Source organism: Rhinolophus sinicus, chromosome 15 (genome assembly GCF_057876585.1).
Source record: "Rhinolophus sinicus isolate RSI-liver-muscle chromosome 15, RSI-T2T, whole genome shotgun sequence".
NCBI classification, from domain to species: Eukaryota; Metazoa; Chordata; class Mammalia; order Chiroptera; family Rhinolophidae; genus Rhinolophus; species Rhinolophus sinicus.
Window position 1 is genome coordinate 74618315 of NC_142515.1, and position 27828 is coordinate 74646142.

The 27828-nt window shown below is 52.4% G+C and overlaps 2 protein-coding genes and 1 pseudogene across 6 annotated transcripts in view; 2 read left to right on the top strand and 1 right to left on the bottom strand.

The window, feature by feature from the left end:
- Positions 1-27828, top strand: part of FZR1 (fizzy and cell division cycle 20 related 1) — a 39940-nt gene that overhangs the window by 1324 nt on the left and 10788 nt on the right. For 2 of the 5 annotated variants that reach the window (XM_019744119.3, XM_019744121.3), the window contains exon 1: positions 13077-13308. The exons of 2 other annotated variants lie outside the window; for them this stretch is intronic. The gene's annotated coding sequence lies outside the window, so the exon portion shown is untranslated. Of the gene's footprint in view, positions 1-5975; positions 6114-13076; positions 13309-27828 lie in introns of those variants that run through there. One more of the 5 variants, XM_074337561.2, reaches the window with a different exon arrangement.
- Positions 615-5991, bottom strand: DOHH (deoxyhypusine hydroxylase). The gene is made up of 5 exons (XM_019744129.2): positions 5860-5991; positions 3175-3493; positions 2604-2680; positions 1779-2019; positions 615-1378 (listed from the first exon to the last, which is right to left on the bottom strand). Exons 2-5 carry the CDS (start codon positions 3446-3448, stop codon positions 1059-1061), a joined length of 912 nt encoding a protein of 303 aa, XP_019599688.1. The 5' UTR covers positions 3449-3493; positions 5860-5991; the 3' UTR covers positions 615-1058.
- On the top strand, positions 14998-27644 carry LOC141572668 (small ribosomal subunit protein uS13 pseudogene; annotated as a pseudogene).

A 27828-nucleotide genomic window follows, 5' to 3' on the forward strand; every position in this document is an offset into this window, starting at 1 on the left:
GTAACCAGTGAGCCACTGGCCACTAATATAACTGCTGTAGCTACGCTAGCAAAAAATGGGGGCTAGCAAGAAGATGGTGGCTGAGCTAGCAAGAGTGGATTGCAGAGAGGCGGATGCCGCCAGCGAGAATATAATGGTATGACTCCCCTATCTGTGGCTCCATGGGTGTTCCTGTTTGGCCTCACCATGTCCTGCGTTCTTATGTGGGGAGCGGGAGCTGAGACCCTGTATGACAAATGGTGCAGCGAGCAGGTCTCCAGCACAAACGGGCTGCTCAAGGCTGCACCGGGAGGAAGGGGTGAGTTGGGATGGGAACGCATAGCCCAGGCTCTTAGCCATACCACCAAACCCTTTCCTCTATGCCCCCATGAGGGTCTGGGGAGGGCCAGGCTCGAGGGCCCCTGACCCCCTGGGAGGGGGTCTGACTGGACAGATATTCCCCCCGGGAAAGGTGGTGAAACAGGAACAGAGGCTTTTGTCGGTCACATGTTGTCTGGCACAGGGCAGGCAGATCACAGAGCTGAGCTCTGCAAACCACCCCCCTCACTCACTGAAGACACGTTCCTTGCGAGTAGCCAACCGCCGCCCTGCAGCCCCCACACACTGAGTCATCGCTTGGCAAACATAATTTAATGTTCCACGTAAGCAATGACCAGGGGCCTGCTCATCCCTCTCCAGGCTGAGTCCCTAGCCCAGCCCACCGAGGGACCACCTCGCCACCCTGCCCAGGCCCCCGGGACAGGTGCCCCCACAGTGCCTTTCCCTGCAGCCCCTCACTCCAGAAGCTCCCCAGAGCACAGCCCCTCCCCTGCATGCCCTCCCTCCCACACTGACATCCCGCCCCATGCACTGCAGCCCTCTGCTAGGCCCCTTGATGGAGGGACAGCAGAGACCTCAGCCTGGCCCCGGGGGGACTCAAGATGCAAAAGTGGCTGTGATCCCACCAAGCAGACAGGTCCAGTGAGCCGGGAAAGTGAGATCCGATTCACACCCACACGATTCATGGTTCATGTGCCCAGTCCCGCAGGGGAGAGGCCTGGGCTAGGCTGTCAGTGGCTCTAGGAGAGGGATGGCCGCAGCTGCTCCAGCCCATTGGCATACTGGAAGGCCGGCCCCGTCTCATACTCATACATGTCCAAGGCCACCTCGCAGCTCTCCCGCACCACGCGCTCAGGGTCGGCCACATGGGCCCGCAGGGCGGCCAGACAGGCGGGCCGGGCGATCGCTCCCAGGGCCTCGGCGCACTCATGTCGCACCATGGGGCTCTCGGTTCGCTGGGCCAGGGCAGCCACCAGCTGGGGCACTGCCGCCTCATGCTGCAGCTGGCCCAGGACATAGCCGATCTCATGGCGGAAGAGGGCGCTGCCACAGCGCAGGCCTGTAGGAGGGAGGGGGGAGAGCGGTCACTGGCTGGGCGGTACCATCAGGGCAGTTGGGATACTCAGGGACACGGGGCTGGGCATTCGAGGGGCAGAGACAAGTAATAACAGGAAGTGGGGCAAGGATGCTGGAGTCAGGCTGCCGAGGGTCAAATCCCAACTCTGCTGATTGTTGACAGGCTGTGTGACCTCAGGCAAGTCTCTGCCTCTCTGGGCTTCAGGTACCCCCATGGAGAATGGGAGGAATAAGAGTGCCCACACTGCTCTGCGGATGGCTTAATTTGCGCTCAGCCCGTGAGGAACTGCTAGAAGCTGAGCTCAGGGAGCATGTCCCCTGGGACGAGTTTCTCCATGTCACAGACATGGCCACTGAGCCTTGCCCAGGGGCCCCCTCCTCACCCTCAGCCAGCGCCAGGGCAGCCTCCTCACTACCCGCATCACGCAGGGCGAACATGGCTCGGTATCGGTCGAAAAGCGGCCGGGCCTCGTCCAGCAGTGCCTCCCTCAGCCGCCCCACATCGTGCTCCTCGGCTGGTGGGGCTGGGTCCACCGAGAGGTAGGGCCCAGCTGCTGCCGGCTCCCCACTGAGCTGCTGCAGCCACTCCAGCCGCCGGAGGGCCAGCTGGCACGTCTCAGCCACCTGCAGGGAGAGGGGTGACAGGCAACCACTGGGGACATGGTGGTGGGCCTGACAGGACCCCATCCCCATCCTCCAGGGGTGATTAGGGAGTGATGAGGGAGACAGAGGGCCAGGGAGGGGCTCGATGTGGAGGTGATGTTGGGACCAAGTGAGAGAATGAGTCAGGTGGCAACAGCCAGTGCAAAGCCAGAAGCAGGCCCTGCCGGACCCATCAGGGGAGAGCCAATAATAGGCTGAGGGGAAGCTAGGCACGGCTGGTCAGGCATTAGGACAGACTACTTAGGACCTATGGGCCACAGTGTGGACTTGGGATTTTGTCCTAAAGGTGGTAAGAAGCCATGAAAGGGATGGACAGAGAAGTTAGGATGGCTCCTCCGTGGTTCGAGGTGTGAGACAGGCTGGCCAAGCGGGGCAGATTTTGGTGGGACTGAAGTGTTCAGTTTTGCCCAGTGGGGCAGCGGCTTGTACCTCCTGATTGCCACCTCTCTCTTGAATCCCTGGCCAAGCAGTTGCCCTGGCAACCAGACCCAGGGTCAGAGGTTGGTACAGGCCGGGGCAGGGAAAGGAGGGCCTGGCCACGTTACCTCTACGACAGGGTCGGTGGAGTACTGCTTCAGGATCTCCAGAACTTCCAGGTCCCCGATAGCCCCCAGGGCCTCCCCTGAGAAGAACAAGACAGAGCTCTTGTTGATTGGTTGGCTGGAAAAGGCCCTGGCCACCTCAGGGGACGCACACAACAGGTGCTCAAAAAAAACATTTGCCCAATGAATGAAACGAATGGATGAAACAGACATCAGGGGTTCCATCAGGGGTTGTCAGTCTATAGCACACCACCTGTTTTTTTTATGAGTGAAGAATGGTTTTTATGGTTTAGAAAATATGTTTTTTAATCAAGGGGATAATATTTCACGACACGTGAAAATTGTATGAAACTCAAATCTCAGCGTCCATAAAGTTTTACTGGCACACGACCACACCCATCTTTTGACTGGTTTATGGTAGCTTTTCTGCTGTGATGGCAGAGTTGAGTTGTAGCAACAGACTGTCTGGCTGGCAGGACTGAAAATCTTGCCTACCTGCCCTTTACGGAGCCCATTTGCTGAGCCCTGGTTTGGGCCATGTGTGAGTGAACATGCCCTCACTCCTGCCACTCACCTGCCTCATGGCGCACCATGGGCTCCTGGCAGGTGTCACGCAGCACATCCACCAGCACAGGGATGGCCCGGCGATCCTGCATCTGGCCCAGGCAGTAGGCCAGCTCGTGCTTGAGCAGGGCGGAGTCATCACTGAAGGCCTGGCTGATCCAGGTGATGGCGGCTGGGCCACCCAGGCCTCTAAGTGTGAAGAGCGCCCGGAAGCGGGCCTGCAGGGGCTGCTGGGGGTCTACCAGCGTCTGCCCAATGGCCTCCACCTCCTGTTCCGTTACCATGGCACCTGCCTGTTTCCTTCCACAGCCTCTCTCCAGCACAAGAACCTAGGGTGGAAACCAAACGGCCAAGTTAGAGGCATCCTTCTCCTGCTCACTGACTTGTTCATTTAAGTTAGGACCTGGTGGGGTGGCTTCCTACCCGCTACCCAGCCTGGGCATCTAGGTTGACAGTCTGGCTCTAGCCCCGCCTACTTGCTGTATGGCCCTACCTAAGTTACTTTCCCTTTCTGGGCCTTTGGCCTATACATCAGCAATGACCTCCACTGTTCTGCTCTCCACACAGCAGCCAGAGGGACTGTGGTAACTGGTGCGCAAGATGGCCCCCAATGGCCCCCACCTCTTGGTATCAATGCTCTGTAAGGCCCCCTCCCACAATGAATAGGCTAACCTGTGTGAACAATAGGATATGGAAAAAATAACAGTGTGACTTCTGAGGGTAGATCACAAGAAACACTGTAATTTGTTACACAGCACAGGTAACTGATACAGGAATCCTTTAAGCATATAGACCAGACAATGTGACTCCCTTGCAAAATGCTATGGTACCTCATTACTCTAAAATCCTTGACAGTCTCAAAAGCCCTGTGTGACCTGCCCCTGTCCCCTCTACACCTTCACTTCCTCCCTCTCTCCCCCTTGTTCATTCCACTCCACCAAACAGGCCTCCTCAATATTCCTCCAACACACCAGGCACAGTCCTGCCCCAGGGCCTTTGCATGAGCTGTTGTCGCCTTCAGGAACACTCTCCCCCAAATGCCCCCATGCTCACTCTCTCACTTCTATGAGTCTCAAATGTCACCTCCTCAGGAAAGCCTTCCCTGATCACAATCTTCAGCGTTGCTCCTCCATCTCTTTTCTTTGTTCTGCTTTATCTTTCTTCAAAGTGCTTACCACCACTACATACCATAGTGGATATTTACAAGGACGATAACCCTAACAGTAACAGCAGCTGACATTTACCTACAGAGCATGTGCTATGTGCCAGGCACCTCTTCTTATCCCTTTACAGTCATGAATTCATTTAATCCTCACCACAACTTGATGAGACAGACACTAGGATTGTCACCATTTTACAGGAAAGGAAACACAAGCACAGAGATTAATGACTTGCTTAGAAACATTGTGAAGTTATGAATCCAGAAGGCTGGCCTCCAGAATCGAGCTCTAAACCACAGCCGCTGTGTTGAATGGATGAAATAAGATGAAATGACACAGCTGGGAGGAGGGTCCCCCTCTCCGTCTTCTAGACCAATGAGGACCCAGTGGCCGCTTCACAAACATGATAAGCAGGCTGCAGCATACCAGCAGCCCTCTGGCTCCCAGCGGCATCAGCAGGGTCACCCGGGGTTTAATGGGGTTTAATAAGGGAGGTGCAGCTGTTTGAGCACAGGCAACCATCAAAAGAGAGGTCACCTGAAAGAGGGATCCTCAGAATCCACAGAAGCCAGGAGTGAGCCACAGCTAGTCAAGGGCAGATGAGACTCAGGACTCCTGACAGGTCCTTGATAAGTATGTGTCGAGGAATCGAACATCTACTGCCTGCCAGGCACGCCTCTAAGCACTCCGTACACAGTATAAATCCGTATCATCCGTAAAATGGGCTGAAGGGGACACAGGGACCTCACAGAGTTACTGTGATGAAGTTATGGTCATACACAGAATGCCGAGCACAACCGGTGCCACCCAGTACCCACTTAATAAACCTGAGCTAGTATTTTTGCAGGGAGCCTGACACCTGCCTCTGTGCTCCCAAGACAACGGAGGGTACACCAACCACCTCAAAGCCCGCAGCTCACACCTGAGGCCCATTTTTCAGTGGGATGGGGGACCAGGGTGTGGGTGTGGGGTTGAGGGAGTCAGTCCTTAACCAACGCAGAATGTGGGAATCCGTTCATGCCTGTGAAGGTCTCAGAGACAGACACGATGAATTAGTAAAGGATGGAAGAAGAGACCCAGATCCTGGAAATCCCTCCCCTTCCTAGAGACCTCTTAAACCAAGAATTTCCAACAAAAAGATCTCCGGTAACTAGACTCCCTACCCCCCAGAGGAGTTGCCCCACACGGGATCCTTTAGGGCTGCTCGCCGGATCCCTTTCCTTGGAAGACACTCCTAGGAACCGGATGCCTCAAGATCTACCTACGCAGATCTACCTACTGCCGGATCCCTCACAAATTGGTTCTCTCTAAACTCCGATAAAGGAGTTTTCCGACATGGGACCCCACAGACACATGAGCTGGGTCCCCAGCTAAGGGATTCCCGGAGAATGGTCCCAGAACCCGGGGAAGAGCTTGCCGGGACTCGAGACCCCTCAGGAGGAGACCCCTCAAACCGCCAGCGAATACATCCCAGAGCCAGGTTCCCCCAACGAGGCGTCTATCCTATGCCTGCCCTCCAGGTCCGGGTCCCGCACCGTGCTCCCCGCCGCCGGAACGCCTGAACGAACTCGCGAAACGCAGGACCGGCCAGGATATGTCGCCGCCGCCGCTTCACCAGCCGCGACGCTCGCGATGAACTCTGGGGGCTGCCATCTTGCTGACCACGTGAGCTGGCCGGACTGCACCAACGCAGCGCTCAGGGGGGAAGTGCCATCAAAGGTTCCTCAGCGGGAGGAGGCCCAGGAACGCCAGTCGGCACCGGTACCATAGCTCACACTTCCACACCAGGGTAAGTCTAAGGGCATTCCTCAGGAAAGGGAGAAGGCACTAGAACAGATTCTCTGCGGCCCCCCCCCACTCGATACTACAGGTGGAAATGGTTTGTGCCGATTCAACCCCGAGAGGGCGGGGCTAGCGACGGAGGACGCGCAGCATCCCAGGAGCACGTCCAAACCTAGGGCGTGGCCAATTGGCGTAGCTTGACGCGAGACGGAAGGAAGGGGTTAAAAGAAAAAAAAGATACGGTTCATTCATTTATTCATTTACCGGGTGGTAAATGGGCGCTGAAGACGAGACAGCCTGCTGGCTTTACCTTTGAGAAGATGCTGGCGTGTCGTAATCGGGGAAACGACATGCCCGGACTTAGGTATTATGAAGATCATTCAGGCTGGTGGGTAGAAAACAGACAATAGGATTCTGGGTTAATTTTGAATGTGGAGAAACCAGGAATTGCGGATGGATTGGAAATGGAATTTGGGAGAAAGAGTCTTATCTTGTCAAGCATAAATACAAGGTTGTTGACATGAGTAAGTGGAGGGATGGAGTGGCCATTAAGCATCAGCCTCTCTATCCAGTCCATCCACAGTCCTGTTGATTCTACCTCTGAAAGAGTCGCAATCAGTCGCGTCGCTCATCTTTTACCGCCCCCGTGAGAGTCCAAGCCACCACTGTCTGTCACCAGGATGCTGTCCACACAAGAAAAAGGGAGTTTTTAAGTGACTATGTCAAATCAGTGTGGTGGTTCCTCAAAAAGTTAAACATAAAACTCCCATAGGTATACACCCAGGGGATGAAAGCAGGGACTCAAACAATTGTCCACCGATGTTCATAGCATTATTCACAGTGGCCACAGACCCTGTTAACTTCTATTATATTTCTTCTCTATGAATTTGATTTCTCTAGGGACCTCATAAAGTGGAACCGTTTGTCCTTTTGTGTCTGGCTTATTTTGTTGAGCATAATGACCTTAGGGCTCATCCACGTTGTAGCATGTATCAGAATTTCCTTCTTTTTCTAAGTTGAATAATATTCTATTGGTTTGAATGGACTACATTTTTGTTTATTCATCTGTTGATGGACATAGGTTTTTCTCACCTTTTGGCTACTGTGAATTGTGTTGTTGTGAACATGGGTGTGCAAGTATTTTTGATTCCCTATTTTCAAATTTGGGGGATGGATGCCTAGGAGTGGAATTATTAGATCATATGGTTACTCTATGTTTAACTTTTGAAAAAATCCCCATACTATTTTCCATAGTGGCTGCACCATTTTACATTCCCACCAACAGTGCACAAGTGTTCTAATTTCTGCATATTCTCGCCAACACTTGTTATTTTCCACTTTTTGATAGTAGACATCCTAATAAGTGTGCAACTTATTTTGAGATTCATAAAAAATTTGATGTATAGGGCCGGCCTGGTGGTTCAGGCGTTTGGAGCTCCATGCTCCTAACTCCTAAGGCTGCCGGTTCGATTCCCACATGGGCCAGTGGGCTCTCAACCATAAGGCTGCCCGTTCAACTCCTCGAGTCCCGCAAGGGATGGTGGGCTGCACACCCTGCAACTAAGATTGAACATGGCACCTTGAGCTGAGCTGCCGCTGAGCTCCCGGATGGCTCAGTTGGTTGGAGCGCATCATCTCAACAACAAAGGTTGCCGGTTAGACTCCCGCAAGGGATGGTGGGCTGCGCCCTCTGCAACTAGGAAAGGCAACTAACTGGACCTGGAGCTGAGCTGCGCTCCCCACAACTAAGACTGAAAGGACAACAACTTGACTTGGAAAAAAAAAAAGTCCTAGAAGTACACACTGTTCCCCAATAAAGTCCTGTTCCCTTTCCCCAATAAAAAAAAATATTTAAAAAAAAAATTGATGTATTGATTAGTGGATAGAAGGATGCATAGATCGATAATAGAGAAAATATAGCAAAATAGTAACTGGAGAAAGTGGACAGTGGGCATATGACAATTCACTGTAAAATTCTTTAAACTTTTCTATACATTTGAAAATTTTCATAATAAACCACTGGAAAAATAGGTGGCAGGAAAAGGAGGGCTACTTCTATTCTCAGTTTGAGTATTTCCAAGTTAAACATTTGAAAAGTGTTTTAACTTTTAAATGTGGAATCTTTGAGTCTACCAATCTATTGTGACGAATTTATCTGACAGCAGTGTAAAAAAAAATTGAAAATGAAGCACTCATTGCAACATTATTTGAAACGGCAAAAAGAAACAGGAAAAACACTAACAGCCCTGCCTCTGCCTCTGGGATCCAGCCCCCATGATCATTTACCTGGACCAGTGCAGTCCCCTCCACCCTGGACCACTGGATCTCACCCTCCTCCCCCTCAGTTTGTACACCCCACAGCAGTCGCGACAGGGTGCCCGTGAGCACCCAAGTCTGTCCTGTCTCTCCTCTGTCCACAGCCCTCCAGGGCTCCTACTTCCTTGGGGTAAAAGCCCAAGTCCTCCTCGCAGCCCACAAGGCCCTGCACGACCTGTCCTTGTTTCCTCCCCACACTCACCTCTTCCCTCTCTCCCCCTCACTCACTCTTCTCCAGTCACCAGGGCCTTTTCACTGTTCCTCAACACGCCAGGCACAGTCCTGCCCCAGGGCCTTTGCACACAGTGTTCACTCCACCTGGAACATTTTTTTCTTCCACATATCTCTGTTTACTCCCTTGCCGAAACGTTTGCTCTTTTGCTCAAATGTTACCTCCTCAATGAAGCCTTCCCTGAGCACATTAATTAAAATTATAACCTCACCCCCAGCATTCCTTTATCCAGCTCCCTGCTTTATTTTCCCCCATAGCATCTATATTTTACTGTATGCTTTTCTACTTTTTTTGTTTACTGCCTGTCTTCTGAACTAGAATATAAACACCATGAAAGCAGGGATTTTTGTTACTTTGTACTCCATGAGATTATACAGTCTGTCTGGAAAATAAAAATAGAGCCCTGATTTTTAGTGTTTGCCTGTTCCTGTGGTGGAAACAGTCCCAGCATAATCCACTTTCCTGACAGTGACTCTTGTGAGTCAATACACATGGGCCCCAGCACATCATTAATTGGACCCCCAGCACCTATTACATACCTGGCACAGTAGGTGCTGAATAAACATTTGAGGGAGTAATAAATGAACCATTCATCAATAGGGGGATTGATTAAATAAATAATGGATTAAAACTGCCATGCATAGCAACAAACTCACTTTGATAGGCTAAGTAAGGGTTTAAGATATTTGGTCATTCTTTCACAAATATTTGTTGAGCATCTACTATGTGGCAAGCACTGTCCCAGGCATGGAGGACATAAAATAAACAGTCTCTGGCCTCATGGAGCTCAAGTGATTAGTATTATTTTATTGTCTTCTTATATGTTCAAATGCTGACCCCGAATAACTGGCTTTGCCGCAGACCTTGGCTGGCTTGCAAGGACACCCTCTCGACCACGTTTTTGTTACTCAGGCTAATGTTCTGGGGGGGGAGGGGCTTCCTGTGGGCCAGGTGCTGTGTTTATTCTGGAAGGATACAGGGCAACAGGCCAGGTGTGATCAGTCCCAAGGCTGCTCTGGGGGAAAGAGATAGGCCCAGGGCTGCAGGAAGCAGATATGGAAGCCACACCCAAAAGCAAGGCTTGTGTCAGTCAGGGAACTTGGACTCCTCAACTGCAGACCTGTAAGAACCTCATAGCAGGAGAGAAGCCTGCACCTTCTGTTCTAGGCCTCCTCTATGCTTGAGCAAGGCCATGGAGGTGAGGAGTCCAAACTCAAGGAGCCATAGGGCTGCGCTCCCTCCGAAGGCTCTAGGGGAAGGCCTTTCCTGCTTGTAGTGGCCTGTAGTCCTTGGCTTGTAGACGCATCACTCCAGTGTCTGCCCTGCCTTCCCATGGCCGTCTGGGTGTGCATCAAGGTCTGTCTGAAATGAAAGGGGGAAGTATTACGGATTGTGACCGTTTTTCATCACCATCAGATGTTTTAAAAAAGATATAGTGCATCCGAATCATTTTGTTTAGTTCTATGTGTCATGTTTTAGCTGGAATGTTGATAATCCGAGTTTGGGGTGAGTCAGTAAATATTAGGTACATGTTTATTGAGTCAGGTACTGGGCCTAAGAAAAGAGATAAATCAGACCTAATCTGGAGGGGCAGATATTCAGGAAGTTTCTTCATTCGACATTTATTGATCTCCTAATCTGTGCTGGGCACAGCCCTGGACCTTCTTTGTCCAACAGAATTTTCTACGATAGACACATTCTGTATCTGCACCATCCAATCTGGTAGCTAATATCCAGGTGTGGCTATGGAGCATTTGAAATGTGGCCACTACAGAACTGAATTTTTAACTTGTAAAAATTTAAGTAATTTAAATGGAAAGGGAAAAATCTGATACTCAATTCACTTATTGGAAAACTCTTAAGCATGTTTGGAACTGCTGGCATCTCTGGATCTACTTTTTCCATTGTAAAATTTTATAAAATATAAACAGAAATGTGGGGCAGCTGGATGGCTTATTTGGTTAGAGCACGAGCTCTGAACAACAGGGTTGCCGGTTTGATTCCCACACGGGCCAGTGAGCTGCGCCTTCCACAACTAGATTGAAGGACAATGACTTGGAGCTGACGGGCCTTGGAGAAACACACTGTTCCCAATATTCCCCAATAAAATTAAAAAATAAACATAAATAAACTGAGGTGTGTTCAAGCTAGAGAATATTGTGTAGCAATTCCAAAATGTACAGGATCCCTTTGAAACAACCTGGAGAGATCTCTAAGAGATGTCATTGATTGATAACTGCAGAGCGATAAGTATAGTACATCATTTATAAAATATTTATATATATATATATAAATATATATACACATATATATACACACACACACAGAAATCAAGTATTTCCAGTGAAAATTGGCACCCAAATCGAGATGGGCTGTAAGTATACCATTCACACTGGATTTTAAAACTTACTTATGAAAAGTAACATGAGGGCAGCCACTTGGCTCAGTTGGTTAGAGCGTAGTGCTCATAACACCAAGGTCGCTGGTTCAATTCCCACATGGGCCAGTGAGCTGTGCTCTCCACAACTAGACTGAAAACAACGATTTGACTTGGAGCTGATGTGTCCTGGAAAAACACACTGTTCCCCAATATTCCCCAATAAAAATTTTTTAAAAAAATTTATTTAAAAAATTGAAAAAGTAACAAACTATCTCATTGGTAATTGTTGATTTTGATTACATGTTGAAATGTAAATAATTTTGACATATCGAGTTGATAAAATAGATGATTAAAATGAATTACATTGGTTTAGTTTTAATGTGGTGACTAGAAAATTTAAAATTACTTACATGTCTCATGTTTCTATTGGATAGTATTGCTATACATCCTATGGTCGTTGCAGAGTTCACTGAAATCAGATCAACGTGTATTTATATGCTATAATTTCATACCAAATGATTGAATGCGCAGAAGTCATGTACTGTTGCACGTTTTCTTTCATATCTTTGCCCAAATGTCATCCTTGCAGTGATACCTCTCCTGATCACTGTATTTGAGACTGTAGCCCCTTGCTTTCCACTTTCCTTTTTTTTTTTTTTTTTTTTTTTTTGTTATTCTCCATAATTCAGCTCCAGGAAGACAGAAAAGTTTATAACCGCTACATTGAGATATAATTCACATGCTGTAAAATTCACTCATTTAAAATGTATACTTCAGTGGGGTTTCGTATATTTTGAGTTGCGCAACCATCACATCAATTTTAGAATATTTTCATCACATCAGTAAGTCCCTAGAAATTACTCCCCACTCCTTCCTTCTCTAAGCCCCTGGCAACCACGAACCCACTTCCTGTCTCTCTGGATGTGCGTGTTGTGGACATTTCACATACATGGAATCACACACTATATGGCATTGTGTGGCTGGCTTCTGTCACTGAGCGTTGTATTTTCAAGTTTCATCCACGTTGTTGTGTCAGTGCTTCACTCCTTTTTACTGCCAAACAGTATGCCATGATATGGATATAATACATTGTTTACCTATCCATCCACTGATGGGTTGTTTGCAGTTTGGGGCTATTATGTATAATGCTGCTATGAACATTCGTGTACAAATATTTATGTGGATACGTCTTTAATTCTCATGGGTATATACCTAAGAGTGGAATTGCTGGGTCATATGCTCACTCTATGTTTAACTTTTCCACAGTGGCTGCAACAACTTTCCATTCCAACCAGCTTGAGGGTTACAGTTGCTTCACATCTTGGCCAATACTTGTTATACACTGGGTTGGGGGAGGGTGTCCTTTGGTTTTTGTTTTTTATCATTTCCATCTTAGTATGCAGGGCTTGGTACCACACAGTGATTCTGATTTGCATTGCATTTCCCTAATGACTAATGATGGTGAGCATCTTTTCATGTACTTCTTGGCCATTCATTTATTTTCTTTGGAGAATTGTCTGTCAGGATCCTTTGCCCATTTTTGGAGAAAATGGCACCTGTTTTGTTCCATGCTCGGCGGGCAAGGAGGAGCACTCGGTAGGAGCATTAAATGTTTGAAGAATGAATGATGAATGAAAGTCAGCAAGCAGTGGTGTTTACATGTATTGCACATGCACCTATTATTTGGGTCCCATACCCCGGGGTGGGGGGGCTCTCACTGCCTCACTGCTCTGTGGGTCCGGCTTCCGTCCACCCAATTGCGGGTCTGCCCTTAGGCGCCCCTTTCTGCGGCCGTCCTCTACTAAGAACCACACTCTAAACTGAGCAGCCGTTTTCCAATATTCCAGGGAGCTGCCTCCCCAGCCGCCAGTCCTCTTCCGGCCTTGGTTGCCCTTGGCAACGCGTGGCGGCGTGCCTCCTGTATTGATTCGAATAGCAAGCTACGTCAGGTTCTCCCGAGATGCCCCACTGCGCGCAGGCGCAGCCCTGTGGGATGGGCGGGGCTCGGGCATGAGGCCTGGCGCGCGGGGGCGTGGTGGCGGCACGCAGCGCGCCAGCGCGGGGGCGTGGCCGGCCGCGGGAGCGCGCGCGGTGGAGGAGGGCGCCGGAGGCCGTGTAGCCGCGATCGCCGCCATATTAAGGATCGCGGAGCCCGGAATCCCGTCAGCGGCGGCCCGGGTCGGACCCAGCGGGGCTGCGGGAAGCAGAGGCCGCGTAGTGCAGCGCCGGAAGAGGCGGGGCTGGCGGAACCAGCGGGTGACGAGAGCGAGCCAGGTGAGGTGGCTGGGGTCTGGGGACCCGCCCCCCGGGCCCGAGCCTCGACCCCTGAGTCGGGCCTGGAGGCGGTGCGGATCAACCCAAAGGCCCCTGGGACCGAGCCGACTGGCCGGGCTGCGATCCCCAAGCCAGAGCCCTTCCAGGAACCGGCCGGACCCCCGAACGCCGCCCCCGTAGCCGAGTGAGGCCCGGGGTGACCTCAGCATCCTATTACCATTTTAACCCCTAAATCCGAGCTATCCCCCAAACCCGGCTCTGCGTGACCTCCCCAACCTGGTCCACCTGCGTCCCGCGACCTCCTCTCTCAGTCATCGTCCCCAACTTGCTTTTAAGCGTGGAGCCGAGCTTTGTCCCCCCAAACCGGGGGACCGCCCCCCACTCCCAGAACACCCAGATCCAGGCGCTAACCTGTGCTGTTCATCTCTGTCTTGTCAAACCTGGGTCTTCCAAGTTCAGATCATCCCAGTGCAGGCCCTGCCCAAATTTAAACCGCCCTCCATAGTTGTCAAGACTCCCCCAGGCTCAAACCATCCCCTGCCCCAATAAAAGACAATCCGAGCCTTGTGGACCCTAAATCAAGTAGGCTGAGGTGTGGAGACCCTGTCTTTCTGGGCTCCCCATTGTATTCATGCCACACACACCGTACCCCTCCACCCCCAGCTCCAGACACACAACATTTAGGCAACTTGGTTTGAATGCATGAATGCTCTCATCTCCCCCAGCTCCTCTGCTTTTTGCTCCTCCACCCTCCCAGCTTGACCCATTCCAGCCACCAGCCACCCAGAATCAAGTTCTCCTATTTGGTGCTGACCCCTCCAAAATCTGAGACAGCCTGTGTGTGCTCTGAGATCCAGGACCTTTCTGTCTCTTCCTGAAAGCCCAAGCACCCCCAACCGGTACCTCCCCGGGGGCCCGTCTCCCCTTGTCAGAGCCTTTTTCTCCTACTATTAACAAAAACTGTGCCTCCTATCCCCACATTAGTCCTGCACAGCCTAGACCTACCCCTAACCCAAAGCCTGAGACCTGCCACTGAGCAGATGTCCAGCCTAAACCTGGTTTTCCCTGTTCTTTCGCCCCCAAAAATCATCCCCTTGTTCATCGTGCCTCTCAGGCTGGGAACTAGATACCCTCACTCCCACCCACCAAGCAATGACCTCATGTCTCACTGGTGAGGCTGTACCCACCTTCCACCTCCCCCCATCTTGTCATACTTTTTTTTTCCAATTATAGTTGACGCACAATATTAGTTTCAGGTGTACAACATAGTGTTTAGACATTTATATACCTTACAAAGTTATCACCCCCAAATCCAAGCCTCCCCCAAACCTGGCCCTGCGTGATCTTTCCAACCTGAGCCACCAGCAGCCAGCGACCCCTCCCCCCTCAGTCAACGTCCACAATCCTTTGTACGCAGCAGGCTGAACTCTGCCCTTCAAAACCAGGGGGCACCCCCCCATCCCTCCCCCAGAACAGCAGCATCAGGCCCTAATCTGTGCTTTTAGGAGCTAGCCAATTGTCGTACCCACGTGATGCCATCCATAGTTACAATATTACTGTGTTTCCCCGAAAATAAGACCTAGCCAGACAATCAGCTCTAATGCGTCTTTTGGAGCAAAAATTAATGTAAGACCTGGTCTTATGTTAGATAAGACCCAATCTTATAGTAAAATAAGACCGGGTCTTATATTAATTTTTGCTCCAAAAGACGCATTAGAGCCGATTGTCTGGCTAGGTCTTATTTTCAGGGAAACATGGTATTGACTATATTCCTTATTGTGTACAATTACATCCCCGTGACTATTTTTATAACTGGCAATTTGTACTTCTTAACTGCTTCGCCTTACCACACTTTAAATGAGGACCATTTACCCAAAGAAAAACCGTCCACCCACAGCTTGTATAGACTACCTCCTTGGATTGGAGACAGGTGGGAAGAACTTTGAAATGAAGGAGGTTGGGTGGTCTACCCTGGAGGTTGGGGGCGGGATTTGCACACCGGAAGCTGATGAGATCCTCTGGGGACAGTCCCCAGAGTGGTGCATTGTCCCATAGAACGCATCCTAGGCTGTTTTATTGGGCAGAATTCCTCGTGGGCCGGCTTGGCCTTTGATGTCGAGGGCCCCTTCTGTTTTGGCCATAATGGACTGGTGATTTCTTCTGAACTCAGAGCGGAAGCAGGTGTGCTGGCCGCCGCCCGGGCTTTGTGTAACAAGCAAGGTTGGACTGCTCCGGGAAGGTTTTGTTAGGGATGCAGGCCCTCCCTCTGCAAAAACCAGGGCTCTGATCCTTAGACAGCTCTTGGGTCAAAGGACTGTTGCTTTGCTGTGGTGGGGACAGTGTCTCTGGTGACTGCGCTGGCCAGCTTGCTCCATAACTGTTTCCCAGGAAAAATCTCAGAATCTGTGTGCTGGCTGGTGGTGGTGGCAGTTTGGGGCTGACAGGTGGAGGGGTGGGTATCTGGAAGCAAACAGGAAAACCTGATGAGTCTTCAGAAGTAAGTCTGCATTGATTTCTCACTGGCTCCTCTGGTTCAGCAGAAATCATCCACTGATGTTACTTACTGGGGCCTCTGGCCAGGCTTTTGTATACTTCGGACTCCTGAGTTTGGGGAGGTCTGGAATGGGGTTGGTTGTGGGATCTTTTGCTAGGTGTCACCAAGAGGGACAAGGACCCAAAGTCATTCTGTCTGGAGGGTCCATTCGGAGACTTGTGGTTGGCGTCGAGATCAAGAGACTTGGTCTTTTAGGAACTAGCCAAATTGTAGTCCCTTGTCATTTTCCTCTTCACGAGCAGAGGTTCTCAGCCGAGGACATCTGTGGTTGTCACAGTGGGGGTGCTCTTAGAATTGAGTGTGTGGGGGCCAGGGATGCTGCTCAGCACCCCACAGTGCCTGGGATGTCCCCCCCCCCCCAGAGAATGACCCCACCTCAATGTCAGCAGTGCTGGGGGGGGGGCGGGGGGTCCCTGGACTAGAGTCCAGATTGTGAGCCCTGTGAGGATGGACTCTGTCCCCAGAGCCTTCACAGTGCCCTGCCCAGGCTGGACCTGGAGCACGCTGGCTGGAGTAGGTGCTGAGGGTGCTTGGGGGTTGGCACAGGGAGCCCGTAGAGCTGGGAAAGGAGTGTGGCCAGCTCTCTCTGTCCTGACAGCTCCTTGTAGTCTGGTTTCTGCCCCATCACAAACCCCAAAGACCTCCTCCCTATCAACTCCATAGGTCACTGCCCCGCCTACCCATCACTCGGTCTCTCCGAGGCTTAGGCCACTGCGTGGCCTGCGCTTGCTTACAGACAGGAGCCCGGCGAGCCCCACAGCTGCTCCCCTCAGCGTACAGGTATCTGTTGAGCTCTGGGACTCAGAACACAACCAGAGGCCCCCTTATGTGGTACTCTGGCCGGGACATTCATGCCCCTGGCCACCATGCATCCTGTGTCCTTGGGGAGTGACTACTTTCTCTTGCCTCAGTTTCCTCACTTGTGAATAAAATGACAGAACACACTGGGCGTTCTACCCAGCCTAGCTTTATTTAGTCATTTGACCATTATGCATAATAAATGGTGCCCCTTCCCAAATAAAAAAGTAGAATGTAGAGTCCACCCTCTTCTGGCTTCCTGTGTGTTCCTGTCTCCTTCACTGGCCCTCCTTTTTATCTTAATTTTTGTTGGTAACAGCTTTATTCAGTTATAATTCTCATGCCGTACAATCCACCCATTTAAAGTGTACAATTCAGTGGTTTTCAGTATATTCACAAGCTTGTGCATCCATCACCACTATCCAGTTCCAGAACATTCTCATCACCCGAAAAAGAAACCCTGTCCCCATCAACAGTCAGTCCCCACCCCAGCCCCTGGCAACCATGAACCCACTTCCTGTCTCTGTGGACTTTCCTGTTCTAGACACTTCACATAAATGGAATCACACACTGTGTGGCCTTGTGTGTCTGGCTTCTTTCACTGAGCATCACGTTTTCAAGGTTGTAACGTGTGTCAGTGCTTTGTTCTTGTTCGTGGCAAAATAATACTCCAGTGTGTGGATGTGGCACATTTTGTTCGTCCGTTCGCCTCTTGGTGGACACTTGAGCTGTTTCTACCTCTTGCCTGTCATGAGTAGAGCTGCTTCGATCAGGTAGGAACAGGTTCTTGTGTGGTGGCCCTCCTTATCAATCCTGACTCGGATGCCTCTTCCATCCTGTGCATGTGCTCCTTGGTGGCCTGCCTGTGGCCCTTAACTTCCTGTCCTCGTTTGCTCCTGGTGCCCAAAGCTAACTCCTGAACTCCAGGCCCATTCAGCCAGCCACATCGTCTCTCCTGGGTGGCCTGTCCATGTCTCCTGTGCACCTCCGGTTGAGTGTGTCTAGAAGACGTCATTCTTTCCACAAACCCAACCCCACTCCCTTATCCCACCCCCGTTTCTGACTCTCACCTCTCGCACCACAGAGCACCCAGATTGTGAGCCCTGTGAGGGGCCCCTCCTCTCCATCCCCCACCCCCTTCTCAGGACCGCCTACTTTCTCACCTGGACAGGCGGGCCCCTTCTCCCTGCTCCCCACCTCTGCCTCCACTCTACACCCCTGTCAGCCTATAAACCTATATCTGATCGTGCCACTCTGCTCCCGGTCCCTTCCCCATCTCCCTGCCACCAGCCACAGGAGACTGCCCTTCTGGCCTTGCCACCTGTCCCTCTTCCTGCCCCCAGCATGCTCCTTCTACCGAGCCTCCCCAGACTGCTGCAGGCCGTTGCTTCTGGATCCCATGGATTTTTGCACATACTCCTCCCAGATCAGATTGGACCCAGGAACCACAGCTTTGTGATTCTCGGGGAAGATCTTGTCCCTACAGATCATGACAGCTGCTGCAGAAAGGGCCAGGCTGCACTTGTGCTGTCTCCCACAATAAGTAGAGGCCTGCTGGGTGGACGGTAGAAGGATGGTGGGAACAGGGAGGGGCAGACAGCTGGGTGGAGGGTATCTGTCTGTCTGTCTGTACTTTTGGAAGGGCTGAGCAAGTAAGAGGTTAGTGCTGGTCTGTGGAGCCTGGGGGAAGCAACTGTTTCCCTAAGGATTCCCCTAAATTGGGAGTCTCCACTGGGGGCAATGTCTGGGGACGTGTGCGGTTGTCACGATGGGGGAGGTACTCCTGGCATCGAGTGGGTGGGGGGCAGGGATGCTGCTCAACATCCCACAGTGCCCAGGATACCCCACAGAGAATGACCTGTCCCTGATGTCAGCAGTGCTGGGGGAGGGGGAGAAGAAGGGGAGATACCCTGCCCTAAACATACTAGGTTTTTCCTTCTACCCCCCCTCCACCTTGGATCCGTGGGTGAGAACAGCAGTGAGACAGACCGAGGAAGCACTTCCTGACGTTCAGGCTGTTAGGGGGTGAGCTCCCTGTCCCTGTAGGTATGCAAGCAGACGCAGAGTTGTGAGGGCTCCGGAAATCTGATGGGACTTAATGTGATCCCCTTTACGGTCCCTTGTAACCTGGAGAGTCGGCTCTCTGGCATCAGTCACAGTAATCATGTAAGTGATTCTAAATCATTTGAGTGTGGTACCCAAGTTGACTTTCCTTCATGTTGGGTTTGTGTCCTTTGGGCTATCAGACCCCAATGGCCTTTTGGTCTGAACGGAGGAGTGGTGCTCTGTGGTGCGAGAGGTGAGAGACAGAAATGTTCACCGCCCTTTGGGCATTATTTCCGGGACTTAGAGCAGCAGTTCTCACTTGGGGTGGGTGCTGCCCCTGCGCCAGCTGTGTCACCTGGGGTCCCCAGAGTAGGTGTTGATGGAATTCTCAGTCTCTGACCTGTGAGCCCTAGGGGACAGCAACACCAAGTCTCTGCTTCCCAGCTCCTTGAGCAGCTCCTGGGCTGCGTGCACTGCTACATGGGACCAAGCGTCAGCTGAGTGAATGCATGCATGCATGCTGGGACGTGCTCTTCAGGGGCCCCGGCCAGAGGCCTCCCCGGAATAACTTGTCTTGTGGTGTTTCACATCAGCACCCAGGAAAGGTGTGCTGTCTTTCCGCTGCGTGCCGTTTGCTTTCGTTGGAGGTAAGGGACCACTAGCTGATGTTACCCCTGCAGAGTGGGAACACTCCCCTCAAAGATCCCAGTCTGTGTCTTGTTTGTCATGAGGCCAAGCGAGGGATTCCGGTCCAGAGTCCACGTGTGTAAGACCACAGCCAGCCCTCCTGCCAGGCAGCCCTGTTCCTTCTATGTCTTTGACTGAGGAGAGACTCGGGGAAGTCTGTCCTTTTCACCTGCTTGGGCAGCATGGGAGGAGATGGAGCCCTGCCTGGCCGCCTGGTCTCTGCAGCTATGGCCAGCAGGTCGTTGGAGCAGCAGCCATGGCCGCCAAGTCACCTCCCATGCCACACAGCCCAGGCGTACTGTGTGATGAAGGAGCAGGAATCAGGCATGTCTGGGACCTGTAGTGCACCTGTCCCTGGGCCCTTGGGAACAACCACCACTTCTACGTGTCATCTTCTTTGAGTCAGACATTCTGCTAGCTGCCTCGAAGAAGCCATGCCCAGTTTCATAGCAACATAGGCAGCGTTAGCCCTTTATCCCCACTTTCTAGATGAACAGACAGAGGTTTAAAGAGGAGAAGTTGCTTGCCCCAAACTATGCAGCCATTAAGGCTTGGAGGCAGGACTCAAAGCCAGGTTTGTCCTGCAAAGCCCTCCTTTTCTCCGTTATATGCTGCATAACTGGCTGTATGGTATTTTGTTTGCTGTGGAAGGAGGAGGGAACCTTGAGGGCTGGTCACCGGCTTCCTGAGCTGAGGCAAAGAGCAAAGCCAGAGACTCCTCTCTTAGCCTCCCACACCCGACGTGAGTGGAAAATTGGACGACTCCCCCTATTTCTGGTTGGGTCTTCCTCATATGGGACTACTCCCCCAAAATGGCTGGGAATACATGAATGGCCCCTGGGCCCCTGGTGTGATACCCCCTGCACCTTTCCCAAGAGGATGGGGCTGGTTCAAGGCCCACAGGTAGTGTGGGGGCACCTAGTGCCACATCCGGTCCTCCTGCTTCCTCTGCCTGTATTCTGGAGGTTTCGGGGTCCTGTGAAAGGCTGTGGCCCGAAATGACAGTTCCCAGGGAGCCCCCAGCCCTCTAACTGGATGGTTCCCAGAAAGTGCTTGGTAGAGATTTACATGTGGTGTAAGGAGCCATCCATCCAGTGCAGGTCTTGGAAGTTTAGCCTGCTGGCTACCTCTCTGCTGAGCTTGGGGACCCTCACCTATGGGAATGTCGTGACCTGAGTGGTAGTGACAGGCAGAGTTCCAATCCCAGCTCCGCCACCCACCAGCTACCCGTGCGCCCAGTTCCTCATTTGTGAAATGGAGATAGATAGGATCGTGTCTGGGGACAAAATTAAATAAAGCATGTTGAGTGCTTTGAGTTGTGCTGGCTCTTGGAGAGGGGCAGATGCAATTTGCCACTGTCATTGTCATTTGTGTTCTCATTATTTCTCCACGGGGCCAGGAGCAGTGTCCCGTTCACCCAGGACCCCGGTGCCTACACAGGACACGGCCAGGTGGGTGATGACAGGCTCCTGCTAGCGGACTTTACCCCCACTCCCACCTTCTCCATACCCCTCATGGGTAGCAAGTGCCACCTGAGCCCTCTAACCGTTGGCTGGTGCGACTGCCCCCCTTCCCCCAGAGGCTGGAGTTGCCCCCACCTGGGGCATTTCTGCTCCCAGGGGACACTGCGATGTGTGAGACATTTGTGGTTGTCACAGTGTTGGGGGAAGGTTACTCCTGGCATCAAGTGCTCAACCCCCCACAGTGTCCAGGATGGCCCCCCCATGGAGAATGACTGGGCCCCCCCAGTACCAGCAGTGCCAAAGGGGAAACCCCAGTGTAAGCCATTTCGTAGATACTAGTACATTTAGACTAGTCAGTGTCAAAACACTGAGTCATGGAAGACATGTCGTGGGGATGTTTCATTTCCTTTGGCTCCTTTTAGAGCCTTACAAAATATAAAACCAGTGGGGGCCAGTTTTTCGAGATAAGCAAGGCCTTGAAACTTGGCTGCTGCAAGCAGAGTGCTGTGATCCTGGGGCGTCAGGCCAGCTGTGAACTCGAGGCCGTGTGCCTGATAGGAGGAGGCCCTGCGTGCGTGTGACTGCTCGCCGTGGCCGCGCCCCCACGGAGGAAGCCTGGAAAACAGTCTTGAGGAGCTGCATGCTCTGTCATCTGTGCTGCCCAAACAGGCTCCTCCACCTCATTTCCTCATTTGTGAGGTGAGGTGGTTCCTGCCCACACTTGGGGGCCAGTGGGTGACTGGGCGGGGTTAAAGCTCGTTCACCGTTTTGTTCCTCACATGGAACCCTAGCCCACCGCTGGCTTCAGCTGCGAGAGGGAGTCACAGGGGTGGGCACAGGATTGTCTTCAGGCCCCTTTGGCCCTGCTAAGCCCAGGGCCAGCCCACATGTGTCATCATCTCACCCAGCTGGTGGCCTGGCCCTACACCAGGTCTCAGCACTGCTGACACCGGAGCTGGGTCACTCTCTGCAGGCCGTGCTGGGCGCTGCAGGGGGTTGAGCAGCCTCCCTGGCCCCACCCACTCGATGCCAGAGCACTCCCCGTCACTGCCCACAGGTGTCTCCAGATGTTTGCCAGTGTCCCATGGGGGCAGAGTCACCCCGCGAGAACTGCTGGGTTATCTGTCCTTCGAGCCATGTTTGCTCAGTGTCTGATGAGTGGGAACCATGTGAGCCCTACAGGACCTGTGAGGTGGGAGTTACCAGCAGAAGGGAAGCCTCCTCGAGGATGCAGTGGGCCGCTGGGCAGCCAGGCTGAAAGCAAGGGCCCTGCTCCCTGGGGCCGGAGTCTGCTCACTCTCAGAGAGGGCCTGGCTGGATTGTGCACACGGAGTGACGGGCAGTGCAGCCCCCACGTGTCTGGGTGATACTGGCACGCTGGCGCTAGTAGTGTGGGGACCTCATCACTGTCCTTTCAAGTGACTGGCATTGTGCTCATTTCCCAGACAAGTAGGTTGAAGCTTATCTGAGGCAGTGGCAGAAGGTGGGCTTCCTCGTTTTTCATTCTGGGGGGTCACAGGGGAAAGACAACTGGCTTGGCAGATGAGTGAGCCCTTTAGTGACAGTTCCCTGCAGGACAGTGGCAGTGGGAAGCCGGGCAGCCAGGGCCCTGGCCACCTCAGCAGACCACAGACATCAGCCTGCAGGAGGTGCCCCTGGATGAGCAGGGCGAGCACCTCCCCAGGGCCAGAGTTCTCGCCCCCACCTCGCAAGGCCCGTGCATGGCTTCCTGCCCAGCTCTGCCGTCAGCATCAGCCCGATCTTAGAGCCTGGGGGAGCCTTTCCAGTAGGGCCTTGCAGATTGTCTGTGCTCAGTGACTACTCGTTAACAGAAATCACTGCTTTCTCTGACATTTTATTAGGAAACTTCAGACATACAGCAAAGGCGGCAGAATGTTCTGTTACACAGCCAGCTGTGTCCCCACCACCGAGACTCTTGCTGTCATGTCCAGGGTTTATGTGGTCCCATCTTTCCCTGGTCAGTTTATTCCTGTGAATAGCGAACATGTTCCTGATTCAGAATTCGAGAAGTACAAAATTATGTGTCAGGGGAAACAAGGCTTCCTCCCTCTCTTAACCCTTGTTCTCTAGTTCCTCTCCCCAGAGTGACCTCTGCTATGAGTTTCTTCAGCCTTCCAGAAATCACTCGTCTGCATGGTGCTGGTCTCATGGGCAGCAGGTCCCCAAGACCCTCCAGCCTGCCTTTTTTTTTTCAGTGTCTCCTGGAGGGGAAGAAGCCCCACCCGTTAGGTCATGTCCTGCTCTCATAAGCTGTCTGCACAGAATATCTTTGTACACAGGGTTTTACACACAGGCCCCCAGAGTTGCTAAGGCAAATTCTTAGAAGTAGAAACACGGTATGGAAAGGGATGTGCATTTTTGGATTTTGAAAGCAATTGCCAAATTGTCTTCCTTAGAAGTTGTACCAGTTTCAGTTCCTGCCAGCAGTGTGGGCGAGTGTCAGCTGGCAAGGGCGTGTCACCTGCTCAGAATCGTGCCAGGCTGGCAGGTAGAAGCCGCCTTCTCTGACTGCTAGTGAGGTCGGGCATCTTTTCCCAGGAGCAGTTGTTCATGTCCTGTGCCACTTTGGTTTATCTTCAGGGTGGCAGATATTTTTCTCCATCGTCATCTTTTAAAAAAAATGTGGTGTGTTTCAGACACTTTTCATTTCTCCGGTGGTGAATTGACCAGCCTTTTCTCTTATGGTGTTGGCATCTTTTGTTCTTCCTGCGGTGGAGCAAGCAGCGATCTTAGAGGAGGGGCGTGGGACTGAGGTACCAAGCTGGCACTGAGGTACGGGTGCTTCCTGAGGTCCCCATCCTGGGACCAAGAGCCTTTGCTCTGGAATGGGTCGGTCTGCAAGCTGGCCAAGCTCCAGGCCTCAGTTCTGAGTTTGGCTGGAGCAAGGTCTCCAGGCTGCTGAGCAGGCCTTGCCACGTGATTCTGTTCCCCAGGGTCATGCATTTGGGTGTGAGTTTGCAGCCGGTCAGACCTGCTAGTTGTCGCTCTCCTTCTGAGATCTTGGTCTCTGCACATAGAGTCTGTCTCCCTCCACCTCTGGTGGTGAGGGTGGGATTCCTGAGGGGTAAGGCTCACTCCTGTCGGGGCCATTACCTACTTTACCAGGTCAGAGTCTGGGAAGAGTTAGTTCTGGAGCCCATCTGCCATGGCTGCACCCCCATGGGTCCCTCTGAGGGTATCTGGTCTTAGAGAGACCATCTCAGCTTGGGTGCTAGGATCCAGTGGCCCCTCGGCCCATACCCCCTCCACCTTGCCCATACTCGAACAGCTAGGATGTTGAAGCCACTTTTTCAGTGTGCTTCCTGGTAGTAGATGTTGCCACCCAAAATGGTTCTACATCTAGTTCCATGTGTCTGGCCTGCCACCCCCGATAGGTAGGGAGCTTGGGAGGGGTGGACCGTGACCGTCTCCTTGCCTGCTCTACCCCAGTGCCTGCCCTGGGTCTGCAAGCAGGCACTCAGCAAAATGAGCGGAATGAAGTTGGCAGAATAAAGGCCCACTTCCGATAGACGCAAGGATCTCAGAAGTCGGGTGGGGGAGGGGTCATGGAGAGAGAAGTGAGAAGAAGGGTTGTTGGCCATCGACAGTGAGTCCCATGGGACTGGGCAGAGAGAAGGCCTCTGAGGCCCTGTGTTGAGCCAAGGATCTCAGGAAGCTGCCCAGCAGCCGCCGCCCCCAGAAAGACCAGTGAAGGAAGATTGCAGTGTGGTCACCACTGTCCTCTGTCCTGGTGTTTGTCCTGAAGCTGCTATAACAAGTCACCACAAATTCGGTGGCCTAAAACAACAAATTCTCACAGTCCTGGAGGTCAGGAGTCCGACCCAGTCTCACAGGGCTAAACCTAGGTGTGAGCAGGGCCAGTCCTTCCAGAGGCCCCGGGAGAACCGTTTCCGGCTTCTAGAGGCACCGCGTCCCTGGCTCGTGGCCCCTCCTCCATCGTCACAGCCAGCAGTGCAGCCTCTTCCATGTCTCTGACTCTGAGCCTCCTGCCTCCCTCTTATGAGGACCCGGTGATGACACTGGGCCCCCTGGAATCCAGGGTCGTCCCCATCTCGGGGGCCCTGACTTAATCCCACCTACAGAGTCCCTTGGCCACATGAGGTGACAAATCCACAGGTCCCAGGAACGAGGACCCTATACACGTGGGCAGTTCAGAACCTGTGTCTCTCAGCAGCCATGTCTGTAAATGGTGAGACACCACCCCCTGCACGGGCTTCTTTCTAGAAGCGGCCTTGTCAGGATGCTTAGCCGGCAGAGGGCAGCTGACCTGGTAACAGGAGGGCGTGCTCTGCTGGATGCATTGTCTGGGCTCAAATTCAGCACACGGCCGGCTGTATGGCACTTAGCTTCATAACTCACCCTGGGAAAGCAGACTCCCACTCTGTCTGTGAGATGACCAGCGTTTTGGGCTCTGCTTACTGTATTTTGCCGTGTATAATGCGCTCCCGTGTATAATGCACACCCATGTTTTTGGCCCACACTTTCAGGGGAAAAAATCTTTCATCTTAATTTTTTAATTCAAATTTTTATTTGTTTACATGTAGGTACTTGTTTTTTTGTATTATAAATAACTTTAGCATTTATTTTTCAACAATGGTACAAGAAATTTTATGTAACAAATAATTACGAAACACAAGAACAGATACAAGGTACAAGAAAGTTTAGCTTTTTCTGCAGGAGGCCTATATGCTGTCGCTGGGGCTGCTGTCATGTCTTTAGTGACCCCTGAGAAGTTCCAGCACATTTTGCGAGTACTCAGCACCAATATCAATGGGCAGCGGAAAACTGCCTTCGCCATCACTGCAGTTGAGGGTTTCGGGTGCAGATACACTCCTGTGGTGTCGAGGAAAGCAGACATTGACCTCGCTGAGAGGGCAGGAGGGCGCCCTGAGTGTGAGGTGGAACGTGTGATCACCGTTACGCAGAAGTTGCGCCACTGCAGGAGTCCAGACTGATTCTTGAACAGACAGAAGGACGTGACGGACAGAAAATACAGCCAGGTCCTGGCCAGGGTCTGGACAACAAGCTCCGTGAAGACCTGGAGCAACTGGAGGAAATTCGGGCCCACAGAGGGCTGCGCCACCTCTGGGGACTTGGTGCTCAAGGCCCACACACCGAGACCCTGGCCGCGGGCTGCACTGTGGGTGTGTCGAAGAAGAAGTAGATCCGTAGGCCTTGTCTGTTAATAAATAGTTTATATGCCTGGGAAAAAAAGAAATGTACTGGTAACAAATTTATGATATTTACCCATCATAGAAGGCCAAGAACTCTTCGTCATTGCAAGTTCGCTGTAAGTTCGACAAAACCGATTACCATATTCCAGGGTATTATTTTGCATACAGATATCGTTATTGATTTCTAGAGTTACACTTTTAACTCATAAGCATAAATAAAAGAATTGAAAACATTTATATAGATGCAGAATTAGTACTACCCATGTATAACGCGCATCCTTATTTTCCCCTCACAAATTTGGGCAAAAAATGTGCACATTATACCAGGCAAAATAACGGTAATTTCTGGAGCATGGAGGGAGTCACGTGGGGCCTGCTGTCATGAAACAGCCCAGCCCTGCCGGCCTCCCAGTGTGGTGGCATTGCCCTGTGAAGGAGGTGGTTTCCATAGGAAATGTGCACATCTGGCCCAGAGGTTTGGAGCACTGTCCACAGCGTGACCGGTCCCCACAATGAAGCCCCAGAGGGCCTTTCCTGTGGCGAGCTCTCCTTCCCCCAGAGCCTACCAGTCTTAAGTCTCCCAGCCTAGGGAGAGCGAGCTGCTGACTTGGTTTGGAAAAGTTCACTTGCAGCAGTGGTGCCCGGAGGGCCTGCAGTGCTTTTGGGAGCCGTGGAGAAGTGACCACTGAGCACAGGGAGCGGGCACGGCCTTCACCCCATCTCCCAAGGGCTCACTGCCCAGTGGCTGGCAAGCGAAGTCCCAGGCACTGGTACTGGCAGGAATAAGTTAGCCAGCCTTTCTGAGCCTTGTTTCCTTGTCTGCAAAGCAGGGGGACAACCAACTGACCCACTTCTGGTAAAGCACCCACGGACGGTCAGAACTTACTAGAATGAAGCCATTACTGCTTCTCTGTGTCCAGCTCCCTATGAACCCCACTTAGGATGCTTGCTCAAGGTCTGGTTTGCACGGAACCGGGCACTGTGTTCACTGAGATGATTGGGCCTGACTGTGGGAAACTATCCTTTGAACGGGTATCTCCACCTGGGACTGACGCTCAGACAGGCGTCTTCATGTCCCAAGTATAGCCGTGCTGTCCCAGGAGTGGTTAGGTGTGGTGAGGGCACACAGAGGCTCTGGGCATGGCCTAGGCTTTTGGGGGGACCTGGCAGGGTGGAAGAAGGATGCAGATGAATCCTGGGGCAAGGCATGGGTGCACTTTGAGCAAGGTGGGGCCAGACTGGGCCGGCAGGGGAGGAGGAGGTTGGTGAAGTGACCCCGGCCCAAGAGAGGTGAGGAAGGAGACAGCGTCAGCCCCTTCAGCAACTGTCCTGTGGCCACAATGGACCGAAATGTGTCTGAGGACCTCTGCTGGGGCAGGGTAGGTGGAGGGGCAGGAAGCCTGTAGCCAGGAGGGGGGCGGCTGCTCCCAGAGATTTACCCAGGATGGAGGGGAGCTACGTATTGCAGCCCCACTTTTCTCACCAAAGCAGGAGGCCTGCTGTCTGCCAAGGTGGGGGATGGTGGGGCTTGGGGCTCCAGGCGGGCATGGGCTCAGAGGAGCCCTAGGCCATGGAGGGAGGCCAGTGGGCATGCTGGGGGTGTTGCTGCCACTTGGTCTTCACGCCTTCGTCTGCACAGGTGTGGGTGGGGTGGGTGGGGTGGGCTCCCAGCTCATGATGCCGTGCAGGGGGAACACGAGCTAAAACATGCAAGCCCGCTAACGTGGCATGTGGTGGGAGCACCATGGTGGCAGCTGGCTGCGTCCTGCTCTTTGGC